Below are 27,337 nucleotides of genomic sequence, written 5' to 3'. Positions count from 1 at the left end.
AGCTGAGTTGTTTTGTACTGTTTTTCCTTATACTTGCATTGTATAAGAAGCATCTGGTCTGGGACATTAGATGTCCCAGAAAGGACCTTGTGGTTTATTTTGTTCTGTTAAAAGCCTATTCTGTGATTGTCACAACAGCACAGACCTTAGGTGCCTCCTCTTTTTTTTGTTTTTATCACTGCATCACTTGATTGGTTTGCACATTCTAGATGTCCCTCTTCCATTTCTCCACTTTGATTCCTGCCTCCCTCTGTGGAGCACATAGGAAGGTGCCCTTCATGGTTGCATCTGGGCAGCATTTTATGAGGAAAACATGAAATAACAAAATAAGGCCAAGAGAAGAAAAACACCTCAGTTGTGCCTCATAGTACCTGTGAGGCCATGAAATGTTTTTTGCTCTCACTTTGAGAAACCTTCACTATTTCAATGAAGACAGCAGTTGAAACAGTTCATGTGGCTTCAGCAGACAAAAAACAGCCTCTCTTTTTGCATAGACATGAGAGAAGCTCACTCACATGGACAAAGGCACTCCCTGAAGCACGTTTAGGCTAGGGAGAGGAGATTTTCTAGGATGTAAAGGGATTCATTGATAAACTCACCTTTCCTGTGGCCCCTGAAGTGGTAGAATGGTTTGAGTATTTTCCTGGAGGCATTTAATGGATAACCTGCTAGACTACCCACTCTATACCTCTTAATAAGGCCATTTACATCTCTGTGAGGTACCAGCAGCACCTGTTTCCTGACCTTTATCCTCTCATTCTCTTTGAGGAATGACCCAACCCCCGGTGGCTCCATTGCAGTACATGAGGGGGAAAGAGGGCAAAAGGAAACCTATGGGGTATATAGAAGGGCTCAGATCACTCTAAGGAAAAATGCAACCATAAATAGTGTTACAGAACCAGAAGAATTAAAACCAAACCAGATTTTAACTAAAGCTTTTTTCTTTAATATTGATCTGCTTCAGCTCACTACCTGAAGGTGGTATTTTTCATTTTAATATATTCTAGGCCCCAGTATAATCTGGTAGCAGTAACTGACTCTCCCTGATTTTTGCTGCATGTGTGAGGATCTCATGACTCTGAACCATTAAAACTAGCAGTGGCACAAATCAGAAATGTAAATGGATGCAAGTAACTCAGCCTTTTAAAGGGAACTGTGCTGGGCGTTTGTGGTAGGTGCAACAATCCGCAGGATTTGCAACTTTTTACAGGGAGTATTTTATATGAGCATTGAGAATTGTGTGCATCTGAAAGAAAATTACATGTGTACCTAGTGTACTGTTGCAAGCTCCACCAGTCCAGTCATAAGTGCCTATTGCAACAGTGCAATTCTCTGATGCAATAGTGGACTTAAGTTTCATTACATGTAAGTGTGGGAAAGTACTATGTGTTAGTACTGTGTCAATCAACTGCAATAAACACTTAGTTGACACAAAACTGACATGATTACTGACAGACACATTCAGCCACAGTTAAATTTTGTATTGTAGATCAGGCCTCAGAGTGACACAAACTTCACCCTAAGATGGGGCAAACTTGTTTTCCCATACAGTTTGTGTCTCTCTCACTCCTCCATATACCTAACTCCCAGAATATCTCCTGTCCGGTATAGGCAGGCAATCATCTTTCTCAGTCTCTGGCTCCCCAGTGCAGATAGACCCATTTTCATTAACCCTCCACCTGGATCCAGTGCTGGTGACTGGGTGGTGCTTTTGGATGGTATTCTGTTGGGTGATTGATTGGATTAACCACCAGTAAGAGCCTTGCTGCTCTACTTCTTTCTCTGCATATGGCCTACCTCACTCTTCTACAGACTTCAAGAAAATAGAGGAAACCCACCAAAAACACAATCCATGTACCAGACGTGTTTCTTTCTTCATCCCAAGCACCTTGGCCCGGTCTAGGCAAGTGCTAAGGACCTTGTTATATCTAGAGATGGCCAAAACTCAGGTAATCTGGTTCATGAGAAGTTTCGATATTTCAAAATTAGATTTCTGTCCGAATTGGAACAAACCAAATGAAACTGACAAGATTGTAAATTTCAAACAGCAGCTGTCAGAGCTCCCAGAATCTGCGGCTCCAGAACAGATCTGCCAGGTGGACTGCTTAAGGGCAGGGGACCCCATGTCTTCCAGACTCCCATGCCAGTTACTCTCAGGATTGCCTGTTCTGAAGTAGAGCAGCATGAGGAGCCGTGTGCCAAGGCAGACCACATGGTGAGGCTCCCCTAGAACCAGGGACCCTGGAAGCCCAGGTTTCCGTACTATAGAGCCAGGAACCTAGAGTCTGAGAGCCCTGGCTACAGCCAGTTCTCCCAAGGTGTTCAGGATTTCCTGACTTCATGGCAGGGCTGCCTTGGAGTTGTGGATCCTGGAAGCCTGGGTTCCTTGACACCAGAGTAGTCCACGTGGTGGGGCTCTTCAGCAGTCCACCAGACAAGTTAGCAGGGAAACAAGCAGGAACCTTACCTGTGATTCGGCAAAAGTTTGTCAAACCCAACTTTCTTTTGCAACAATCAGCATTTTCCAACTAAACTGTTTCATTGGTGTATTTCCAACTAGCTCTAGTTAAATCCTTTTTATATATAGCAGCCTACTCATATTAAATTTGTTTCTTCATGTAATAGGGGTTGAAAACATGTCTAGTATTTACTTAGTTGGAATTTGTTCAAATAGTATAAAAAATGGTGTCTGTCTTCATCTCTATGCTATCAATAATTACCATTTTTCATTATGAAGTGCTGATTATTAACAGTGCTTACTTAAATCCAAGACGGATTTTGACAGTGACACAACATATAAAGCATATCCACCAAAGTGGTGCTTTTGTCATTGTACCTTATTCCAGCCACCTCAATGGGCATGTACTGCTAGCTTTTCAAAATTTGAATCTTGCGTTGTCTTCAATATATATATACGCACAATAACATTGAATATCATTGTACTTTTATTATTTTATACAAAATATCTCTTAAGCTTATACATATTTTGAAAATGGAGATTTCAGCTTTTCAATTACTTAAAGCTCTTGTTTCATCCCTTACTGTGTCATGAAGAATTGAACATTAAACTTATCACAGTCTTAGGACTGAATATTTCCTCTCCTAGGCTCAGGTCAAGTATCGTTTTGGGGAAATAGGAAAGAAATCTCACAAGAATTTTTTTTCCCTTTTCAAAATGGTGTGTTAGAAGCTGCTTGGAATACTGAAAGTAGTCCTAGAGGAGATGGTATAGTGGGCAGTAAGTATGGGTGGTCATGGGCCTATGATAAATTGTGGAATCGCGTGGAAAATTAGAGGAGATGGATGTCACCATCCCCTATGTGATTTATACATTGTAATGTAATACCAATTTTTAAATTATATTTTGCATTTTAATACTGTACATATCAGTATTAAAACATCCTTTAGTTTACTTGGCAAGATAACATAGATATGTTGTTTTATTCACCATACTCATCACATTTTTTACACATTTTGAGAGAACTGCCACAACTTTAAAGATGTTTTTTGTAATTATTAAGATATTAATAACCTGTCCTTGCCAGGCAATGCAAGACTTGATTGGTCACTGGCAAAAGGCCCAAGCTGATGTGGAAAGAGTTGTTGTTGTTTTTTTTTGTCATAAAGCCTTTGTGTAATCTAAAACTAGCTGAATTTCAGAGATCTTTCTAAAATTTTAAATGGTTGCTTTCATATTTTTGTTGCAGCTTAATCAAAAACATATTTCGCCCTGAGCCATCAATAGCTTGCGTATGAGATATTGTGTTCAAGCTGACAAACTCTTTAAGCCGAGCCACAAAACACCTTTGTTTAAAATTACTTTTCATTATATGAAAATGTTAAATGATTTTCTTCATTCATGAGGTCTGTATTTTTATACTATTAATTCTTATGTTGCATTTATCACTTTAAAAAAAAAAGCCTGTAAAATATTTGTAAAATAGTTTTTCTTTAAAGTTCATGGCAAATACACTATACATTTTGGTGTGTTGTGATCATATGAACATGAGAATTTCCATTACCAAATAAGTGATCTGTGCAGTTCAGTGTCCTACTCCTGAGTGACGAATACCAGATGCTTCTGAGGAACATTCAAGAAACCCTGTAGCGGATGATTACAGAATAAGCTATTCATAAAGGAAGTGACTCTCTAATTCCCCCTCCCCCATATATTCATGGTAGTTTTAGAATTTATATTCCTTAATATACTTTTATTTTTAATCTAATGTAACTGTGGATAGTCCACCAGCAATTCTCAAAGGTCTCTAGTGCTTCTTGCTAGGAAAGGAGAAGGCAGTCCCCACCACCTTCTCTTTCTGGGTTCCTGATACACAAGATCAGACCTTTGAGGAACAGAAAGCGAGACTGGGCAAAGATAACTCCTACAACCAACATCTCTCCATGCTCCCCTGTCATGCTTCCTCCACCGTCCTTGTCTGATGATGAAAAACAATTTCAGGGCCTTATTAAAAAGATAGCAGCCTCCTTGCAAATTCCATTGGAGGAGGTTAAGGAGTCACAGCATAAGTTACCTGTTATCCTGCATACCTCTTCATCTGTCCACATCATGTTACCCATTAACAAGGCTTTGTTGGATCCAGCAAAGATAATATGGCATCCCCCATCCACAATACCACCTGCTTGTATGAGGGTGGGCAAAAATACTGCTTTCCCTCCAAGGACTCAGACTTTTTATTTTCACATCTATCCCCAAACTCTTATAGTTGATGCTGTGAATGAATGTGGCAGAGAGCACCAGGCTAAGTCGACACCATACAAGAAAGATTTTAAGCTGCCTTACAGTTTAGGATCACCAGTTACCCAAGCCCTCATGGTAAAGTATAGCATACTAGTTACTCAAAACTGAATTCCTTCATTGAGCATCTTCCAGCGTGCCAGAGGTAGCAATTCCAGGCAATCATTGCAGAGGGCCAACTACTTGCAAGGACCTCTCTGAAGGCCTCTTTGGATGCCACTGACACAGCTACTCATTCCATCTCCACAGCAGTGGTCACGAGGAGGGCTTCCTGACTTCAGCTCTTGGGTTTTCAAACTGTAGTCAAGGACCTTCCATTTGAGGGATCAAAGATGTTTGCTAAGAAAACTGATGAATCCCTGCATACCTTAAAAGATTCTAGAGCTGCCTTGCGCTCTCTGGGAAAGTACACCCCTGCACAAAAAAGAAGGTTCAGTAAGTCCCAGATGGCACAGAGATCTCTGCCTATGCAGTTTCCTGCCTCCCAGAGGGATTACGAAACCCGGTGCAAGAGACAACGATTTGAGAAAGAGAGATCAGCTACATAGCAGGCATCAACTTCACAACCGTTAACCTCCAAACAACTATTTTAATGGGTTAGTTAAGGGTCTGAGTTACCACCCACATTCTTATCTGCTGTAACAATCCACACATTTTCCATGCTTCAGTGAATACCTTGATCATTTCCATCAGAACTTGGAACATATCACTACGGACAAGTGGGGTTTTACTCCAGGTACTTCCTGGTATCAAAAAAGAATGGTAGCTGGAGACCCATTGTAGATCGAAGATCCTTCAACAGATTTGTAAAGGTTCAGTGGTTCAAAATGGTAACTCTTGCAGCAGTAATTCCATTTCTGGACCAACGGGACTGGTTCTCAGCCCTTGACCTTCAGGACACTTACTTCCATATAGTAAACCACCTCTCCAATTGAAAGTTCCTATGATTCTTGAGTCAAGAGCACTTCCAATACCTGGTGCTTCCATTTGGTCTTTCATCTGTGCCCAGAGTGTTCTCCAAAATCCTTCCTGTGGTAGAGGCACATCTTTTGCAAACAAGGAATCCTGTTTTTCCCATAATTAGATAATTGCCTGCTCAAAGGACGGTCCTTCAAAAAGGCTTGATTGCCACTCAGGAGACCACGGACCTAATCCTCTGACTGGGACTACAATTAAATGTCTGAAAGTTCACCTTAAATCTGGTACATTTGGAGTTTATTGGCACCTATCTTGATTCAGCAACAGCCAAAGCATTCCTTCCTTCATACAGGTTCATTACCCTAGTCAATTTAATCTCTACAGTCCAAGTCAGCCCTCAAACATTGTCCAGAAATTGTTTCCAACTACTGAGACACATGGTGGTGGGTACCTTAGTAATAAATCACACAAGATGTCATAGGTGTTGCTTTCAAGGGTGGCTCAGAACTGTTTATTCACCAAGCAAACACATCTTAAACAAAGTACTTTCAATGCCCTCAGTAGTCAAAAAGTGCCTCAACTGGTGGAAGAACCCTCATGACATTTGCACAAGGGTCCCCTTCACTCAACCACCCCCAAAATCAGTAATAACAGATGGATCCCTGTTGGGGTGGGGAGCCCACCTGGGCACCCACCCTATTCAAGGCAGATTGTCTCCTCCTCTTGAGTCCACACTACACATAAACTTGCTGGAACTCAGAGCTGTCAGAAATGCCTGTAATTACTTCCTCCCGCTGATTAGGGGCAAACATAAAGATCATGATGGACAACATGTCTTGTATGTTTTACGTAAAATGTCAAGGGGGGCGAGATGAACTTCCCTCTGCAGCAAAGCAGAGAGACTTTGGAATGGTTGTATATGACCCCGATCAACATGTCAGCAGCTTACCTTCTGGACATACAAAATACCACAGCAGATGCCTTCAGCAGACGCTTCTCCCAAGATCACAAATAGGAGATATATCCCACTATACTCCACTACATATTTCAGCTTTGGGGCATCCTACAGATAGACCTGTTCAACACAGCCAAGAACAAGAAGTTTTTTCCCAGTTGTGCTCCAGAGACGCAGTCTGGGAGTCAGCACTCCCTGGGAGATGTCTTTCTCCTCCGTTGGAACCAAGGACTCTTGTACACATTTTAACCAATTCCTGTAATATCAGAGTGCTGTGCAAGATAAAGAAAGAAAAAGCCAAGGTTATTCTTGTAGTTCTGATGTGGCCAAGATTAACGTGATTTCCTTATTTCACTCTGCTGACTGTATGTCAGCCAGTCACAGTTAAGCCTGTTCCTCCTTTCCTCTCTCAGGTCAAGTTCACCTCAATCTCTGGGTTCTCCGGCTCACAGCATGGCTGATAGATGGTTTGCATGGTTAGAAACAACCTGTTCTGAGGACATAAAGACAGCACTGCTGCATAGCCGGAAACAAGCTACTCGTGACACATACAACCAAAAGTGGAAGAGATGTAAACATTTGTGACTTGAAACGCATTTCGCCTGCCTCCTCTCTGCATTCATTGGTACTAGATTACATCCTAGAGCTAAAAAGATCAGGCTTATGTCTAAGCTCCATAAAGGTGCCTCACAGCTGTCACGGCCTTCCATAATATGGTAAAGGATTTTTCTGTTTTTCGTTCATACTACAAGAAGGTGGTTCTTCAAGGGACTTGATAACCTCTTCCCACAAATCAGATGCCCCACACCAGCATGGGGCCAACTTTGTACTCATGTCTTAAGAGACCTTCCTTTAAACCCATGGCCACCTACTACTTTCTACACCTGTCCATGAAAACTGCATTTCTAGTAACCATTGCTTCTGCTCAAAGAGTTGCGGCGAGAGAGGGGCTCTAATGGTATACTCTCCCCTCAGTCTTTTTTATGTTTTTATTCATTTTATTTTAAGGATAAGGTCATGCTGCTAACGCATCGCAAGTTCCTGCCGAAAATATCTTTAGACTTAGATCAGCGATCCCTTGATGATGTTGCCTCTTCCTCACTGTGGACACCTTCTGGCTCTCCTGGGAGAGTGATCTCTCTTATGTGAATGTTACAAATATTGATCTCGGTTGTATCCCCAATTGTTTTGTTGTTGGATCTGGGCTCAGATCCTCATTCAGAGGAAGAGCTGGATCCAGAACCACAATCTCGGAGAACTCCATTGGACATGGATTATTACAGGCATGGATAACTCTGATGACATAGCAGAATGACCAGATTGACAGCACTAGAAAGTGCCTCCCTGGATTACAGGTACATCTCTGACTGAGTGACATCATGCCAAATTGGCAAGAAAAGAATGTCTTTCTGGATTCCTTGGTTGTATTGATTAGCTCTGGGCCTTCCATACCAACCTCTCTCTAAGGTTATGCCTCTTTTCCAGCATCGAACTAGGGACGTTTTTATGGGTTCATGACATAGATTCGAGTTATATAGATCACAAATAACCAGTCTCCTAGACATTTGGATTCGAGACATTCATATCCTATGCTAACAGATCCAGTAACAGGAGGCACAGCCCCTACTCTTAATGCAAGATGTTTTATATGATGAGGAAGAGAAATTTGAAATTCCTCCACAGACAAATATTTTGCATCATGATCAGGATCCTATGGGCAAATCTTCTCCAGACAAAAACAGAGTAGCCTCAGTTTCTTCACCACTGGAGGATGCCATTCAATTCCAGTTAGTCAGAAGAATGGTTTTTACATTAAAATTACCTTCGGTTTTGTTGGAGGAAACGTCACACCCCATATTTGATATACTTGGAAATACTTCTGCATACCAGGCTTCTCTGCCCTTTTTGGAGGGTTTATGGCAACCAGTTAAATCAATATGGAACGCCCCATCATCTTGTCAGCCAATAGCAGAAAATGCAGTTAAGCTTTACTGGATTTTGTATGAGGAATTGTCTTTCTTTAGTGTACAGTCTCGGTAGTGGCTAACATTTAATGCAAAGATCAAGCTGTAGGTATCTGATTGAGATATGGATACTGTGTCAACCTCTATTTAATCTATACGAGAATACTTGTTACCTTTAAAGCATAAGGGTTTATCTGTTGCATTGCTGCTAAGGGTACGTTTTAGCTGCAATAGCACTTATTCGTATACAAGTAGATGGTAAATCAGTATTCTCATATAAGTTTCTAAAGGGTTACCAAACTTTTATCCCCCCGGTAAGATATCCTGTTGCAATACTATCATGGCTTATGTCTCCAACCTTCAAGCCCTTATCTTGTTCCCTATTTCATCTATCAATTTAAGCTGCTTTTATTATAGCAATACTGTTAGCCAGGAGGATTAGTGAATTTCATGCCTTACTAACTGACCCTCCATTTACAAGCTTTTATAAGAGCAAGGTAATTCTTTATTCACATCCAAGTTTCATACCAAAAATCATTTAGGAGTTTGTCAATTAGTTCCTTACTCTACCAGTGTTTTTTTCCCCCAGATCTCATTCAAATAAGGGTAAACGGAGCAACATTTTTTGGATGCATAAAGGATTTTATTGTTTTATCTGGATTGGACTAAGGATTTTAGCTCTTCGTGCGAATTTTCTCATATACTGGTAACTATAAAAGGAATCCTGTTTCCGCACAAACATTATCTAATGGGTTAGGCAGTGAATACAGTAATAGAAAGTTATAAAACAGCATCACAATCTCCCCCAGCTCATCTGAGAGCACACACTGCTAGAGCGATAGTGGCCTCAGCAGCATGTTTGAAACATGTTCTGGTAATAGAAATGTGAAGAGCGGCCATGTGAAGTTCTATATATGCTTACAAACCATTATTTGTTAGATAGTGCAACCACATCAGAGGCATAGTTTGGTAGATCAGCTCTTCAGTCCTCGTTTACTTTGAACTTCTTACCCACCATCTGGTTTAATATGTGTACTACTGACTAAACTATTCCAAGATTAGGACTATGCAGTGAACACCTGAAGTTAGTTATAACGAAGGTTCTTCAATATGGACTCTGCTTGTTCACACGCCCTGCCCTTCTTTCCCCCTTTTGTGGAGTCCTATCATCTAGTGGCTTGGCATTAGCAGTGGAGGGAACCAAGGTGATAACCACTACTGCACCTCCTTTTATAGCCATGCCCTCAGAACATTCTCAGAGACTCAGGGCAAGGGCAAAGAGGTGCATGAGCTTTTGATTAGGTTCTGCTAGTAGAAGACTACACTTTCGGTGTACCAGTCAGTGCACTTCATGAAAGTGTGAATATGCAGAGTCCATCTTGAAGAAAGTTGGTTACAGGTAAGTAACCTTAATTATTGTCTGATAAAGGTCTCTACTAAGTTGCAGAAAATTGTCCCATTTCATATAGAAAACCAGTAGTGACCAGTTTCTTTTCAAATGGACATTTTCCTTTTGATTAATACCTTACAGCTACAGGTAAGCTGCTTCATAACTTCCATTTATCCTGACAATACTGTAACTATAGCTTCAATTTCTGCCATTGTTTTTTTTTTGTTTCCCAAATGGTTTCTTTGTTCCTGTTGATTATATTAAAGGCATGGGATCTCAGAAGTCAATGTGGTGGAACAGTGAGAGAGCAGAGAGATATTTGGTCCCACAGCAATCGGAAATGCACTTCCTGGTAGATTTTCTAAGTGATCATTGTGGAAATAAAAAAAGATTAAGCTACACATAATCTTAAGAGAACATGTAGATTACTTTCTGAAAGAGTGTTATGCAACTGCTTAAAGAGGAAGAGTAAATAAAATTGAAGAAGGATGGTGTGGTTTAAGCACTGGAATGGAACATAGCAGATTTGGGTTACGTGCTCAGCCTTAACACTCATTTCATATGTAGCTTCAGGTAACTCTATTTCATGTGTATGTAATGGTGAGGATAACATTCGTTTCTCCCATTGTTTTCATCTTTGTCCATTTAGATTAGGGTTTTCGCTGCAGGGATTCTCTACTTATGTCACTGTGTTGCCTAACACAATGGGGCCTGATCTTAGTTGGGGCCTCTGGGTAGTAACATAATACACGTCTCAAAATTCCATCTAACTCAGTAGTATCTCTTAGTGAGGTAAGTTGCAAGATTCTTAATTTTTTGCCTTTAAATGCAGTGTATTTTATTGAATATTAAATGTTTCAATGGTAGTCTTTAAATACATCTTATATGAATTGTACTATTATGTTTAGCACAAAATGCTTTTTAGAAACACAAGAATGAGATTTGATATATTTTCTGCCTTGCCTCTTTCTGTAAAATCTTATTTGTTTATTTTTCTTTTTCAAAGAAATTAACCCTGTTGCATGTGAACAGTAACCAGTGCCTGGATAAAGCCACCGAAGAAGACAGCCAGGTACCCAGCATTAGAGACTGCAATGGCAGCCGTTCTCAGCAGTGGCTACTTCGCAACGTCACCCTTCCAGAAATGTTCTGAGAGGTTTTAAAAAAAGAAAAAGATTGACTGGGCTACCTCGGCAAATATTTTGGCTGTGTCCTTAAGTAGCGCAAAAAAAAAAAAAAAAAAAAAAAAAAAGATTTCTGCTCTGCAGGATGCAAGGTTCATCAGATATTAGAACTTTAACTCTTCTAGCTTTTCAGTAGCTGTGAACCAGCCTTCCTGTATAAGGACGTGAAACTATATACATACTAGAGAAACTGCGCACGCTGATGTTTACAAGATTGAAGAGAGTCTCTTTCATCAAAGAATCATTCTAGAGAACATTTGGACAATGGAAACATAATCATTGAAATACGCTCTCTGGAGAGCTGCATATCGTTGTAGTTTGCTTGCACATCAGTAACCTCGGCTGAAAGTGCTGTTGTAATGAAGAGACTTCCAAGAATTTTTTTCCTGGTTGGCACTGGTAACCAGTATATTAAATATAGTTACAAAAATAAATGGAACATAGAACTAGAGACCACATTCAGTATCATGAAATAAGATTTTTACAGCAAGAAACATGTAAAACAGGGTTTAAAGGAAAAGAAATCAGAACTACAAAAAGTACAATTTGTTATAGTAAAATATCAGATTTATATGTAGATTTTATACCTCAGTGAGAAGAATAACCACGTCAAGCAATTCTTTCTGTTTTCAGTTGTGTGATAGTTCATGGATTTTTTCATGGTTGGTCTGAAATTATTTTGAGCACAAACTAAATGAGCTTAAGAACAAAAATTTGGCTCTTTGAATGTCAGCTCACTTCTTGTTTTTAATTTGGTTTGTGAGCTGTTGGAATTGTAATGTATCTTTATTACTGTCTGAAAACTGGAGGTTTAACATACTGTCTAACTTTTGTCCAGACCTACCGTTTCAGTTGTACTTGGGTTGCCAGCTTGTAGAATTTCATGGCCAAACAAAGGATTTTAGTGCATTTTGAACTTAAGTTAACTTGACTGATGATGCTTAGTGCCCAAAACTCATACTACTGTACTACAGATTTGTTTTCACAGCAATAAATATTTTGTTCTTTGTTTGATTTCCACTCATCAGAAAGCCTCCAAAATGATTTATTATTTTGGTGACAGGAGATTGGCATAGCTGAAGGTTTTCTGAAAATTTTTTCACTTCATACTCAGATGTGCTTAATTGTCAAGTGCATACTTAGATTAGATTCTTGAATTGTAATGTTGATCTGCTGCTTTTTTCTAATAAAAACTGAAGAAAAAATGTTAAATTGGCATGGTTTTTAAAGTTAACATAGCCAAAAGCAGTATGACTGTGTAGATTACACTAACCTTGCACTTCTGAATTGAATTGCTTTATTTCATTTAAGCTGAATCTTTCTGGACTAACCTAGTCTTGAAAATAAGCCACAAAATGCTGAGTACTCAGTGAGGTTTTTTTTAATGGAGAGGATATTTTGTACAATAAATGTCATTGTTTGGCCAATTGTTCTGTGAATCAAATTAAATTTAGACTAAAGCAAAAGATGTTGTAGCTGTTGTCTACTGTTGCAGACACTGTAGGTCTGCTATTTATACAGTACTTTAAACAAAGAAATCTATTTTTTTTCTTTTTTTGCAACCATTCCCGAGAGTTCTCTTATGCACCTTACAGTAAATGACCATGGCCTCTGCCTTGAAAAGCTTGTGATCTGATTACAGACAGGATTAAACTGAACAGGGAGCAATATTATGCAGTTACACCATAAAATATAATGCACATCATGATGAGAGAAAATTATTATATGTAAAAATATTTCATTGTTTTTATTGGTGTTGCTCAAATGGCAAGGAGGGATTTGAATTGTGAAGGTTATGGCTTTGGTGCATTATGTCAATGTAAGTATTCAATATGAAGGAATGAATAAGAAGGTGCCTAGAGATGGTTGTGGGATAATTGGCAAATTGGGCACTGAGGCAAATTGACACATGAAGAGGGTATGAGGGTGGTAAAGTAATCCTTTTTTATATTTGGTTGTTGTCCTTTCTAGGAATTCTTTGGATCCTCTCTGACCTTTAAACCTTTCTCAAGCTCCTAATTTAGAAACTATTGTCTTCTGGTTCTACATATTATCCTTTTAATACATAACCAACCACTCCTGCAATTGCCAGCTTCTTCCTTTGTTCTTACTGGTCTGATAGTCTTTAGGGCGTGTTTATTTTTCCTGCAGTCCTGGTCTGTTGAAATCATTTAGCCCAGAAACAATTTCCCAAACTTCGAAAAATTTGACAATTATAACATTTTTATGTGCAGTTCAAATAGCTCATGGTATCCAAATAAGAGAGATTTATTTTTGGATCCAGTCAGGCAGACCGTTCTCCATAAACTTTTATCCAGCAGTTATGGAGACAGTTTTCAAAGCACTTCATATGTAAATAGCCTCATTCGCTCCACCCCATGCCTTCCCAAACTCCAGAAGCTTTTCCTCCCCGATGAGACATAAAGACAGTCTTGAGTGCTCCTCTCTCTGACAGGAATAACATTACATTATCTTCAGCTTCTTTCAGCCAAGTGACCACATTGAATTAACCCCCACCCCAGCTTCACTGCATTGGTCTCTTAACTTCCACGTCTCCTCCTTCAATTGGATTTTTCATCATCTCTGTATTTACAGAAGTTATAGAATTGTAGGGTTGAAAAGGACCTCAAGAGGTCATCTAGTCCATCCTTCTGTGCTGAGGCAGGACCATGTATACCTAGACCATCCCTGAAAGATGTTTGTGCAACCTGTTATAAATCTCCAATGACAGGAATTCTATAACTTCCGTAAGTAATCCTATCCTTATAGTTAGAAAGTTTTTTCCTACTATCTAACCTAAATTTCCCCTTGCTGCAGAGTAAGTTGATTATGTCTTATCTTGCCTGGTCAGTTTTCTTACTCTGCAAACAAGCAGAATATTTTTCTCTCTTCACAGCACAGACTTTCTTGCTGTGTGACTGAGTGCTCTGCTCTACTATCCAACATTACTTGGTTTCCAGTAAATATCTTCTCTTCCACCCCCCCACCCCCAAAAAAAGCTTCCTTCAGTTGCAGGCTCCTCTCCGCTCAGATCTGATGCTGAAAAAGAATCAAGCTGCCCCCATTCAGCATCCATGGAACAGGAATGTAAGGAGAAAAGCTGAATTAGGAGGAAATGTGAGTAGTTCAGTTTTGGAGAGAATGAGTTAAAATGGTATCTGACTTGTCGTTCCGTTGCACAGCTTCATTCATTACTAATGGGTTAATGTCCCCCACCACTGCAATTTGGAGGCAGTCCAGTGTTGTTGCTGGAGGCTCCAGGGCTTAAGCTCCACCCTTCAGCTCAGTCCATCAAATCTTCTGTTTCTGGTAGCGGAACAAGTTGGTGCTTCAGTTTCTTGCAACCATTTTGTTTTTAAAACCTTTATTTTTGTGCAGTTGTGACTTATCTTACTACTCATTCTCCCCTGCCAGAGTCCACTGCCCCACTCAGACTTGAAAGAGCCGTCCTGTAAACACTTGGCTTAAATCTAGGAGGTGTTCCCTATGTGAAACAGTTCTGTAGAGAGTGAATTATGCCCCACCTTTTCCCAAACAGCCGACCCTTGCACTGGATAGTTACAAGGCTCAGAGTCAGACTTACATGAGTACCCCCGAGCCTCCATTTCCCATGGAACTGAGACTCTAGCACAGAAAACCTGATTAGGAATTTCTGAGCTTTCCAGGAGAGAACAAGGATGAGAAGGAAGCTAAGTCTCGCAGCGGACCTGGGCTGTAGGGGATGGGGGGTTTAAAAACCTGAAAGGACAAACTTTCCCTCCTCCTCTTCCCCGCCTCCCCCTGTTCTCCCAGATCCTGAAGTGGTTCCTCAGCTCCTTGAGAAAAGATGGTAGGGCTCCTCCTCAGCTCCTTTCTTCCCCCTATGATACTCGGAGATAAGTCCTGCAAACCCCAGAGACTCCAGGTCCCCAAAACAGAAAAGCAAGTGTCCTTCACAAGGCAGCAATTAGTTTTTTAAATGAACAAGTAGTTCTTCTTCGAGTGCTGTCCCTGTAGGTGCTCCACTGTAGGTGACGGTGCATCCCGGCGCTGTTGATCGGAGATTTTCGGTAGCAGTGCCTGGTCAGGATGCACGCACTCAGTTGGTATCTCCCGTCTCGTTGAAATCTTCCTTAGCACATATGTCCCGCACCCTCCTCAGTTCCTTCTCAACTGCCCTTGGCCGAAGACAGGACTCGGAGCAGTGCTGATCCTCTTCCCTGGTTTTTGAATGAAACAATTACATAGAAATAGTTAGTTAGTAATATCCTAGTTGTTTCTCTTCCTTTAGAGTAATTACTTAGTTTTAAAAAAAAAATTTTTTTCCTCAGGTTTGTCTCCCACTGAGACTCTCTCCCCTGGCATTACTAGTTCAATAATGCCAGGGGCTTCAGGATTCAAGGAATGTACTTCCTGTCAGGACTTTATGCCAATGTCCAATGGGCACTCATGCTGTGTGAAGTGCCTTGGCGAGACGCATGTCCCTGCCAAGTATGTCCACTGCACGAGCCTCAAAACCAGGGCTTATCCTGACAGGGACCTGCCGCTGAAGCTGCTTCTCATGCAGAAATCCCTGCAGCCACCTCTGGAGACAGGTAATGGCAAACCCTCTCCCTCATGCTCCCCTGCCAAGGCAGAACTGACCGGGAGCATGGCTTCACCCTCTCTGGAGCAGAGGCAAGAAGCATTGCAGCTACCTATGGAGCAAGGCAGTAAACCCGCTCCCTCACGCTCCCCTGCCAGGTCAGAACCGACAGGGAGCCCGGCTTCACCCTCTCATGTGAAGAGGCAGGAAGCCCTAATGTCTCCTCTCAGAGATGCTCAAGAGGGTAATTGATCTCCTGCAGAGTCTTTACCTTGGTGCTCAGCGCCGAGAGCAGGCAACTCTGACCGCCCCTTCCCTTTACAAGCAACTTTCACGGGGCTCTAAAGCAGGGACCTGACTTCCCGCAGCAGGAAGCTCTCCTCGGCACCGGTTTCTCCGGCACCGACAATGGACCCAGTGCCAACAATGAGTTCCACCTCTGGCACTGAGCCTGCCTGCTACCCCCAGCAGGTTCAGACCCTCTGCGAGGCTCTCTCAAACAGCTCTTGGCTCCTGCCAAGGTGAAACTAAAATCACTCCGGGCTGCCGCTCAGACTTCATGCTCTGCAGTACACCAGCCTACGGAGCAGCAACAATTCCTGCATCAGCAGGATATCTCTGTGGCCCCTAGGCCTGACTCTCTGCTCCGGGACAGGGAGCACTCATTGTTTGAACAGCAGCTCTCGCCATGTGACCTGGATACTTTCACTGATACTGAGAATGGCACACAGCAGCAGGCAGGATTCTCCCTGCCTGAGTCTTTCCCCCGTCCCTCCTCCCCGGAGCCATATATACCCCAAGACATGGGGCATCATAAGAATCAGCCTCAGTTTCCCTACTTTGTTCCCTAGTGGCTAGGACCCATTTTTTTTCCTACCCAATGTCCTGGCCTCAGTGGTACCCATGGTCAGCTCCTGCCACTGCTTCTCCTTGTGCTCCTTCTACCAGACCGCAAGCTCATCCTATGCCTATATCCCCAGCTCTATCAACATCTAGAGCTCCTGAACCCACTCCTGAAGACGTGGGCTATGACTCCTTCCCTATTTTACTGGCTCCTGCCTCACCATCAGGCACAGAAGTCGCCCTTATGCCTCCACATCCACAAAACATGGACAGCTTTATGAAATTCCACGAACTCAGGACATCCCAGTGGAGGAAGTCCAGGAGACACAACATAGGCTTCTCAAAATCCTCCAACCCTCTGCACCTTCAAAGATAGCACTACCCATAGAGAGAGCTCTCCTAGAACCAGCTGGTACTCTCTCACAGACCCCGCCTCCATTCACCAACATGCAGGAAAGCTCAACATAAATACTACATGCCTGCAAGGGACATTGATTTCTTATTTTCCCACCCACAACCCAATTCTATTGTGCTTGATGCAGCAACACCCAGAACAAAGCAGCCACACTACTGGCCCACTCTGCAGGACAAGGACCTCAAACGTTTTGACCTCCTGGACCGCAAGGTTTATACTCCTCTACTTTGCAATTTAGAATTGCAAATTTATTCTACCCTCGCAAGCTATGACCATGACAACTACAACAAGCTCTTTGATTTGCCTCCCATATACAGAAGGACAAGAGACCAGACTTCCAGTTAGTCCTCGTCGAAGGTCAATTTGGTGTCTAGCATGACACTATAAGCATCCCTGGACATGTTTGATCCAGCAGCCCGCACCACTGCAGTGGTGATGTGCTGGTCTTTTTGGCTCTCGGCATCCAATATCCCCAAAGATTTGCAATCCAAAGTGGAGAGTCTCTCCTTTGACAAAGATAACCTCTTTTCCCACAAACAATCCCAATATGAAATCTTTCACACTATGAAAGACTCTAGAGCCACTGTCTGCACATTGGGCACTTACCCGTCCCTCCCCAGGAGACAAGGGTATCAACCTTACCAAACACCCAGCGCAGAACAATATCACAAACCCCAGTCTACACCATATGACACTGGTAAAAACCGCAACAGACCTCTTAGATGCAGGCAAACCCAGGCACAACCAACTACTTCCCACCATTGAGTAACAAACAATTTTGAAGTGCTGGTTGGAGGTACATGCAACCACTCCTTGACTCCACCGCCTATTTGCCCATTTGGCTACCGCCTCCAGACTTTCCACCATGTCTGGCAACAGATCACGCAGGACTGTTGGGTCCTGGAAATAGCTCAGTCAGGTTACTCCATCCCTTTCCTATTTTCCCTGCCTATCCTTTCTCCTTCTCTGTCCCTCTTAGGGGGGACTCTCACAAGCACCTTCTCTGCGTGGAGGTGGCTCATCTTCTCTACCTAGATGCAGTCAAACATGTGCTGATGAAACATCAGAGAAAAGGATTCTACTCCCAAAAGAAAGGCAGGGGATGGAGACCTACATTGGATCTGTGTCAACTGAACATGCTTGTACAGGTGCAAAAATTCAAGATGGTCACATTGGGCACAATAATACCCACACTGCACAAGGGGACTGGTTCACAGCTCTCACCCTACAAGATGCCTATTTCTATATATACATTCATCCAACCCAGCAGACATAGTTTTCTGCATAACACTGACTCAGCCACCGAACATATTGGCCTCCCTGCATTGGTAGACAGAACCAGAGAACCTATGCACGGACGTTCCCTTCCATCCACACTCCTCAGTACTCATGTTAACCATGGTGGCTTCCCAGATAGATTGCGGAGCGCACTTAGGCAACCACGAGGCACGGGGCCGCTGGTCCCTATTAGAGACGCGTCCACACATCAATCTCCTAGAACTTCGAGCTGTCAGGCAGGGAGGAGCACAATCTCACTCCCTATGCACAACGGCCATTAAACTATGGAATTGGTGCATACATCATCACATAAAAGTCACCACTTCCTGCCTGCCCACGTGTCACAACACTACCGCCGACACGCTCAGCAGACAGTTCTCTGAGAAACACGAATGGGAATTATATCCATCAGTACCTCAACAGCTGTCCTCCCACTGGAGCACTCCATTGAAAGACCTGTTTGCCACTCAAACTGAAAACTTGCTCCAGAACAGGACTCGGAAACACACCTCATTCCTTGGAACAACTCCTTCATGTACGCTTTTCCACTGATTCCACTCATACACAGGGTTCTTCACAACATCACAGAGGACAAGCCCCGGGTCATACTTTTTGCCCCAGCTTGACCCAGGCAGACATGGTATCTTTACCTGCTACGCACGTCCATCCATCCTCCCCGTACTCTCCCCGACAGACCAAATCTCTTCTCCCAGAACTATGGTCAGCTTCTTCATCGACACCTCTGGAAACTCCATCTGACGGTGCTTGTTCTTTCAAGGTTTCAATCCCACGAATTAGCCTGCTCAGAACAGGTACGACATGTCCTCCTCCACAGTAGAAGGGACTCCATTCCTAAGACTTACCTGCAAAAGTGGAAATACATCTCCATCTGGTGCTTCCACAGATGCTTAATACCCCAAACTGCAACCCTCCCTGACATCTTAGACCATCTTTTCAAACTAAAACAGGACACATTTTCACTCAGTTTTATCACAGTACGTCTTGCAGCCCTTACCACCTTCCATGACACTCTGGACAGCTATTCACATGTCCCACCATGAAATGCTTCCTCACGGGCCTGCAAAACCTCTACACTGAGATTCATTCACTAGTAGCCTCCTGGAGTCTCAACCTAGTTCTCTGCGCTCTTATGAAACCTCTTTTCGAGCCTCTGGCCACTTCATCCCTGCTCTGCATGTCCAGGAAAGTGGCTTTCTTGGTTGCCATAATGTCAACAAGAAGGGTTGGTGAAATAAGCATCCTGATGGCCTATCCTCCCTACACCATTTTCTCTTAAACACAAGCTTACCATACAAACCTGGCCCAAATTCCTCTCCAAGGTGGTGTCTACCTTCCACCTTAACCAGTCAATACACTTACATGTATTCCGTCCCAACCCTCACATGACTCCACAGGAAGCTGCATCACATACCCTCGATATCTGACGGGCTCATACATTCTAGACAGAGCTAAACTATTTCGTGAATCCCCTAGGCTTTTGTTTCTACTACCAAGAGATCAAGGGGTGATGCTATTTCTAAGCAAAGACTCTCCAAGTGGATCTCCACCTGCATCAGATCTTGCTATCAGACCCAGAATATTCAACCACCAGAGGGTGTTAGGACTCATTTTACTAGAGCAATGTCAACATCCATTGTCTTCCTCCACAGCGTACTTGTTACAGATGTATGCAGGGTGGCCATGTGGACATTTGACCACATATTTGCCAAACATTATGCTATCGCATGGGATACTACAGCAGACACCATAGTCGGCCATATGGTTCTTTCTATCTTTGTTCCTCACACAACTCCAAAATCTCACCAACTGCTTCACATTCACCTACAGTGGAGCACCCACAGGGAGGGACAGCACTCGAAGAAGAGAAAGTTACTCACCTTGCAGTAACTGAGGTTCTTCGAGATGTGTCCTTGTGGGTGCTCCACTCCCCGCCCTCTTCCCCTCTACTTTGGAGTATTTAGTATGATTTCTCCACGGTACAGAAGAAACTGAGGAGGGTGCGGGACGCACATGCTCAGGAAGATTCCAACGAGACGGGAGATACCAACTGAGTGTGTGCGTCCCGATCAGGCACTGCTACCGAAAATCTCCGATCAACGGCGCTGGGACGCACCATCACCTACAGTGGAGCACCCACAGGGACACACATCTCGAAGAACCTGTTACTGCAAGATGAGTAACTTTCTCTTCAGGGCTTAAACTTCTTCTCTTTTTGCCTTCTCTCCCTGAGAGAGCATTTGCTGGGGCTTGTCTCCTAACAGACTCATACAGTGCTCTGCATCATACTCACCACCTCTCCCCCACCCTGCAGAGAAGCCAGTTCCTCCTGTGCAGCCCTGCCTCAGGCTGCAGCCTGCTGGGAATTGTGCCTGTCTGGCTCTCAACACAAGGACCTTCATTCTGCTGGGGAAAGTTGCTTTGATTTCAGGCAGTATCAAAATGGGAATTGTGTCCTCTGATTATCAGCCATAAATCCTTGCTTTGCCAGGAAAAGGTGCTCAGATTCTGATAGGTGGGAAAGAGTCCCTCTTTTTCCACCTTCCCCACTTCACACTAAAGCTTTAGGAGCACTTCAGGCCGTCTGTGATGCAAACTGAGGATTCCATTCCCACAAAGCTGCACCATTATGGGGTTACAGAGAAGTGAGACATCCCTTCCCATTTTCAAAATGGTCCTGATTTACTGAGTAAAGCCCTGAATGATCAAATAGGTTGCTCCTACAGTATATATTTGGGTGCTAGCTAGTGTGGGGGAACAAGCCGGCAGCCTTTCAGTACCCCTCCCCTGTTGTGTGGTCCCCCTTCCAGAAAGGATAGTTTACTTCTCCCTCTCTCCCCTTTCCCTCCCCCAGTAAACAATCAGAGGAAGAAGTACCACCTACAGGACTTTTCCAGGACAGGGTTTTCCGTCAGTGACTTGTAAGAAAATCAAATAAAATACTTTCCCTTTGAAGCATTATTAGATACCTGGGTTCACATTGTTGCCTAAATCAAATGTTTAAACTAAAATGTAAAAGAATTTTCATAAATGTTTGGAGCCTATGGTTGATGCAGCGATATCTCCCATTACAGTCATACCTTTAGAAGGGAACTTTCCTCCAAAGAACCCCATAGAGTAGTGACGCACAGTAATTTCAAAGCTTCAGCTGTAGCCACCCAAACTGAAGGTTTTTTAATGTATTTAGTATGAGAATGCCGACTTTGTGGCAAATACGAGTCATAGTCTAAGTGTATGATCCTTGCTAGGGTTAAGACAGGGGTCTTAAATTCAAATGACCACGGGGGCCACATGAGGACTAGTACATTGGTCCAAGGGCCGCATTACTGACACCCCCTCTGCCAGCTGCCCTCGGCCCTGCCCCCACTCCACCCCCTATGAGGCCTTGCCTTTTCCCACCCCTTCCCTGCCCCCATTCCAACCCCTTCCCAAAAATCCCCACCCCAACTCTGCCCCCTCCCTGCCCCCAAGGGGGTGTGGTAGGGGCTCAGGGCAGGGAGTTGGGGTGTGGGGTGCAGGAGGGATGGGTACGGCAGGAGGTCGGGGTGCAGCAGGGGCCTTAGGGCAGGGGGTTGGACTGCAGAAGAGATTCGGGGGGGCGGGCTCTGGCCCAGCGCACACTGGGGGCAGGGCAGGCTGCCTACCCACTTACTCTGCCCTGTGCTGCTTCAGAAAGCGGCTGGAACATGGGGGAGCAAGGGCACAGGGTTGTGTGTGTTGCTGTTGCTTCAGGCACTGCCCCAGGCATCTTCTATTGGCCGGGAATGGGAAACCACGGCCAATGGGAGCTGCTGGGGGTGGTGCCTGGAGCAGCACAGGGGCAGGGCAGGCAGGCAGGGAGCCTGCCCTGCCCCTGGTGTGCCCTGGGCTGGAGCTGCTCCAGGTAAATGCTGGGGGAGGGCGGGGGGGGGGGCGTGAGGAGCTCACAGGCTGCAGAAATTAAGCTTACAGGCTGCATGTGGCCTGTGGGCCACGTGTTTGAGACCCTGGATTAAGACATCTTGGGTTTTCTCTTGGTCAACTGTTGATGTGATCTGTGATGCAAATTTAGTGGATTCTAACTTGGTGACTATAAGGAAGCCATATTACAACCGTGAATAGCAATCACTCATCCTGAAGGGATATAAAGAAATGAGTAGCTGAGATCGCAGAGAGGCCTTTCGGTCAATGCAAGCATAGCAATCCATTTGTTTCTGTCAACCCCAAGCATATCCAAGAAAGGACTATTATCCGAGCAGAGGGAAAAAAATCTGTAGCAGAAGCTTCCAAAGAAAACTAGAAACATTTCCCTCAAAATCAATAAAATCCTCAATGACAAACAGTGTTTGTGTATGAGAGCTCTTTTTTCCTGTACAACTTTCTTCCTTCTGATATACCCTCTTCACCCAGAGTCTTAAGAGGTTGGCTGTAGTCTCAGTACAGCACAGGTCATGTTATGCACCTATACCCATGCATGGACACCATGTCAATCAGTACACTGTCCAGAGAAACAGACCCCATTAATAAAAAAACAGCTAAAGGAAAGGATTCACGTAGATTCACAGCTACTGGAAAGGATTCATAGTTTTTTCAATATCAAGACAACCTTTTTATCTGAGTGCTGAGAATTGTTCACCTATAGGTCAAAATAGACATGGCTATGGCCTTAATTTTACCATAGTGGTAAAGATTTGCCAAAATCCAAAACTTTATTGCATTATTCCCGAGGGATCATCACAAGCTAATTATCTCCAGTGGCGAGGATTGCTGGTGCACAGGTCACTTGCTGGAGGATTCTCTGCACCTTGAAATCTTTAAACCATGATTTGAGGACTTCAATAGCTCAGACATAGGTTAGGGATTTGATACAGGAGTGGGTAGGTGAGATTCTGTGGCCTGTGTTGTGCAGGAGGTCAGACTAGATGATCATAATGGTCCCTTCTGACTTTAAAGTCTAAGGTTCTATGACTTCATCCCCTGAGTGGATTTCTCAAAATACACCTCTTGAAAATCCTTCTAAAGATCTAGCACTTGATGTAGCGCAAAATTAGATGTCATTCTCAGTTCACATGAAAAAGCCTCTTTGTGGGCTGGTAAATACAATATACTGAATGCCCCTCTAACCTTCACTCTAGATCCTTGCCTACTCTTTATGGAAGCAAGTATAGTTGGAAGATGAATCTCTTAGAACAAATTATTTTCTGTTGACACCTGTATCAAGGTATGCCTCTTTTAAAAACAAACACAAAATATGGCCATATGGGATTGGAACAGTGGTTTTGGGCTTTAGGATTGTTTCATTGCTGTGTAGGCTTCTGGGATCAGGCTGGAGCCTGGACTCTAGAACCCTGAGGGATGGGAAGGGCCCATAGTTTGGACTCCAGCTGAAGCCCGAAAGTTTACACAGAAGTGAAATAGCCCCGCAAGCCCAAGTCGGGTGGCATGGGCTAGCCAAGGGTTTTTCTTTGCCATGTAGACATACCCTTGAGGTACAATATTCTCCTTGGGAATGGATATAATGTCTTAGGCAGAGAAGAATCTGCTACCTGTCTAGACAATGCATGTTCAGGATACAGAAAAGAAGAAACAGGAGAGTTGTGGTCCTCGTAATCCTCCTTTGACCCAGAAGGCACTTTGGACTTGATACTCAAGGACCTCACATTATACCTGCAGAAAAAACCCAGATCTCTTGAAGCAGGACTCATTCATTCAGACCAGCAATAGCCTGGACATCGGAGGAGAAGTGTAGTTCAACATGGATTTTCCATTAATCTTTGGATACAGTTTGGTATCCATACAGAATTCAATTTCATGCATTTATCTGGTCAAATTTACATTTCTGGTGTGAAGTGAAACAGAAAGCTTTTTGGGGCAGGGACTGTTTCATTTATGCAGCATCCAGCACAATGGGGCATGATCTCTAGATGCTATTGTAGTAATAATACAATAATCCCAAAATTCTAGTGGTCTCAGCTACACTAGAGTTTCTCCACAAGGTTTGACTGGAGTTCTACAACCGAACACCTTAGAAACATGGGTACCAGCCTTAGCAGCATTAGCTGAAAGGTAGAGCTTAGTGCCGGAGCCTCATCAACTTTAGACTGTCTCCAAATTCCATAGGACTGGGGGCATTAGCCCTTGAGTAATGAATTAGAGAGAAGCTGCTAACAAGAAAATAAATCTCATACATTTCTCAAAACCAAAACAACCACCTATTTCTAGCTTATGGAACTTTTTCTGTAAACTCGGATTTGCGTACGTTGGGTTTATGTAACTCAGGGAGCGTCTGTATAAAAATGCCATTACCCATGTGCATGCACACAGCATAGAACAAGGAAAGCTACTCCCTTTTACAGATTATTATTACAAGTGTGAACATAAATTGTGTTTTAACAGCTTCATTTTTATGATACGTTATATGAAGTGCTTAGCAATCATTTTTAATCCATGTTAAAATGAAATGGATTTAAACAGAAAAATCCAACAGAACTCAGTATTTATAACTAATTTATAATGCAGAGCCAAACTTCTACAGAATGCTTTTAGTCTTTAATCACGCCAAGCAAATTCAAATATTCAAATTAAAATATATTAAATGTTTGACAAAATATCACCATATTTTCTCCCTCAGCTGTGTTTTCACTTCAGGAAAGGTGGATATAAGGACTGGTCTACACTGAAAAGGTAGGTTGACCCAGCTTCATCACTCTGGGGTGTGAAAAATCCACACCCCTAAGTGTTTTAGTTTAGGTGACCTAGTGTAAACAGCACTAGGTCGACAGAAGAATTCTTCCATCAGCCTAGCTACTGCCTCTTGGGGAGGTGGATTAACTACAGCAACAGGAGAACCCCTCCCACCTCCGTAGTGAGAGTCTAGGCTGCAGCAGCATTCTAAGTGTATTCATCTCCTGAGTAAATGCCAGCAGAATCTTCCTAGGAAAGATTCACTGGCCAAATTTACTTTCATCTCATAAACAAAGATTGAGGGAGCAATGAGGGTTGCTATATTAGCATGATGTAATAAAAATGTTAGTGAACATTTAATAATTGTAATTCATAGAATAGATTTTAACACCTTTAACTTCTCTGCATACTACCTGAACCTTATCAGTTGTATTACAGATTTTTAGGATCAGATTGGAATCCTAAACTCTGAAGCGGAGTGATCAAGCAAATTTATATGTCAGTCACTTATTTGGCTGCTGTCTCATCCTTTTTCTTGCTTACCACAGTTTTTCTTCTATAACTTCAAATTGCAGTAGGCAAAATAATGGTAAAAGTAGTCCTGACTTGTGTTCAGTTTCAAGCGCACGGAGCTAAACAGGAGAGTACTGTTTTTACCTGCTCATTGATTAAAATAACCTGTCTATTACAAACATATGTAGCACATTCAGCTAAATGCAGCCATGATGATCTGTGAAGATCAGGTACATACTGAGATGCACTGAATAGCCTAGTAGTACTTCTGTATATCTCAGCCTCTCTTATAAGCCTTCTTAGCTAGAGAGTAGAAGTCAGGTAATGGCTAGAACTTCTGGAGAACTGAAAATCAAACTGAAATTAACCCAGCCATATGACAAAATGGAATCCTAGATGATGACTGACTGACGAAAGCAAATCCTCAAAATAGAGCTTGTTTTCTTAAAATCTCAGCAAACATCACAGTTCATCCCTGTACATCCTGATTACAACTCATACAGCTATACCAACTCAAAACAATTCTACCAGGTGATGCAATTCCATAATCTGTGATATCTGAAGCTGTCTCTTGAGTGTAAAATAGTTCCTGCTGTTCTTTGTGGTATGCATAGTACAGTAAAAGCTGTTGTATCCAGCATGTTGGGGGAATGGAGGTTGCCGGTAAGTGAAGAATGCCAGTTAACTAAGAGGGAGAGAGCTTGGGTGTGGGGCTGAGGGCTGGGACACAGGAGAGAGTGCAGGGCTCTGCCTCTGGGAGGAGGCTTGGGTTGCAGATCCAGGGGCCACTCACCTCAGGCAGCTTCCCACAAGTAGCACCCCATCCCAGCTGCTCCTAGGCAGAGGCACAGCAGGCAGCTCTGCGCACTGCCCCACCTCAAGTGCTAGCTCCACAGCTCCCATTGGCTGGGAACTACGGCTAGTAGGAGCTGCGGGGGTGGCACCTGTGGGCTGAAGCAGCATGCAGAGTCACCTGTCATGCTTCTGCCAAGGAGCAGCTGTGACAGGTCCCCACTTGCGGGGAGCCAGCTGAAGTGAGCAGCCCCTGGATCCACCCTGGACCTCCTCCCAAGCCCCCTCCCGCACCCCAACCCCCTGCTGGCCCCACACCAACTGGACTATAAACCAGGTGGTCAATGAAGATCAGAAATGCTGGTTTATAGAGCCTTCTGGTTGGTGAAGTGCCGGATAAAACGGTTTTTTACTGTAATTGCTATATCCAGATTAGACCAGTGGTCCATTTGGTCAGTATGCTGTCTCTGAAAGCAACCATTAATGGGTGTTTCAGGGGAAGATGCAGAAAACGAGTAATGATAATATGGAACAACTTGCCTTGGAAAAAATTCTTCCTAACCCTGGTACAGTTTATACTTGAATCATGAGAGCTTATCACTTTATTTATATATATATATCCTCATTTAACTGTGAATCTTCTTCTGAGTGTTCATCTAAACATCTGCTCCTTTTTTTGAATCCTACCAGGTTCTTGGACTCAGCATTTATAATATTGACACTCAGGTTAATGAGGTGTTGCATACAAAAATCACATTCCTTTTTATCCGTTTTAAAGGTGTTCCTTTTCATTTTCAGTAGATGTCCGCTTGCTCTTGCACTATGAGAAGGTAAATAGGACTGCCCTGATAGCCTTCTCTCTGTGCCATTCATTATGTTACGTACCTCCATCATCTACTTTCTAAACATGCCTAAGCTTCTCAGTCTCACCTCAGATGGAAGGTTTTTCACCATTTTCTGTACTCATTTTATTTCTGCTAAATCTTTGTCGAGATTGGATGACCAGAATGAACACACAGTCAGGATACTGTTGAGTTATGTAGTGGCATTAAAAGCCATGCATTATTTCCTATCCTATATGCAT

The 27,337-nt window shown here is 43.1% G+C and overlaps 1 protein-coding gene across 5 annotated transcripts in view; it reads left to right on the top strand.

The window, feature by feature from the left end:
- The window catches only part of GALNT1 (polypeptide N-acetylgalactosaminyltransferase 1), a 210,025-nt gene extending 197,392 nt beyond the window's left edge, over positions 1-12,633 (top strand). For all 5 annotated transcript variants that reach the window (XM_030551488.1, XM_030551490.1, XM_030551491.1 and 2 more), the window contains one exon: positions 10,990-12,633. In XM_030551488.1, coding sequence (XP_030407348.1) covers positions 10,990-11,136 — 147 coding nt within the window. In that variant the 3' untranslated portion in view covers positions 11,137-12,633. The remainder of the gene's footprint in view (positions 1-10,989) is intronic.
- Positions 12,634-27,337: the final 14,704 nt, after the last annotated feature.

This window comes from Gopherus evgoodei, chromosome 2 (genome assembly GCF_007399415.2).
Source record: "Gopherus evgoodei ecotype Sinaloan lineage chromosome 2, rGopEvg1_v1.p, whole genome shotgun sequence".
In the NCBI taxonomy this organism is placed as follows: domain Eukaryota; kingdom Metazoa; phylum Chordata; order Testudines; family Testudinidae; genus Gopherus; species Gopherus evgoodei.
This window is presented reverse-complemented; position numbering and strand designations above follow the sequence as displayed.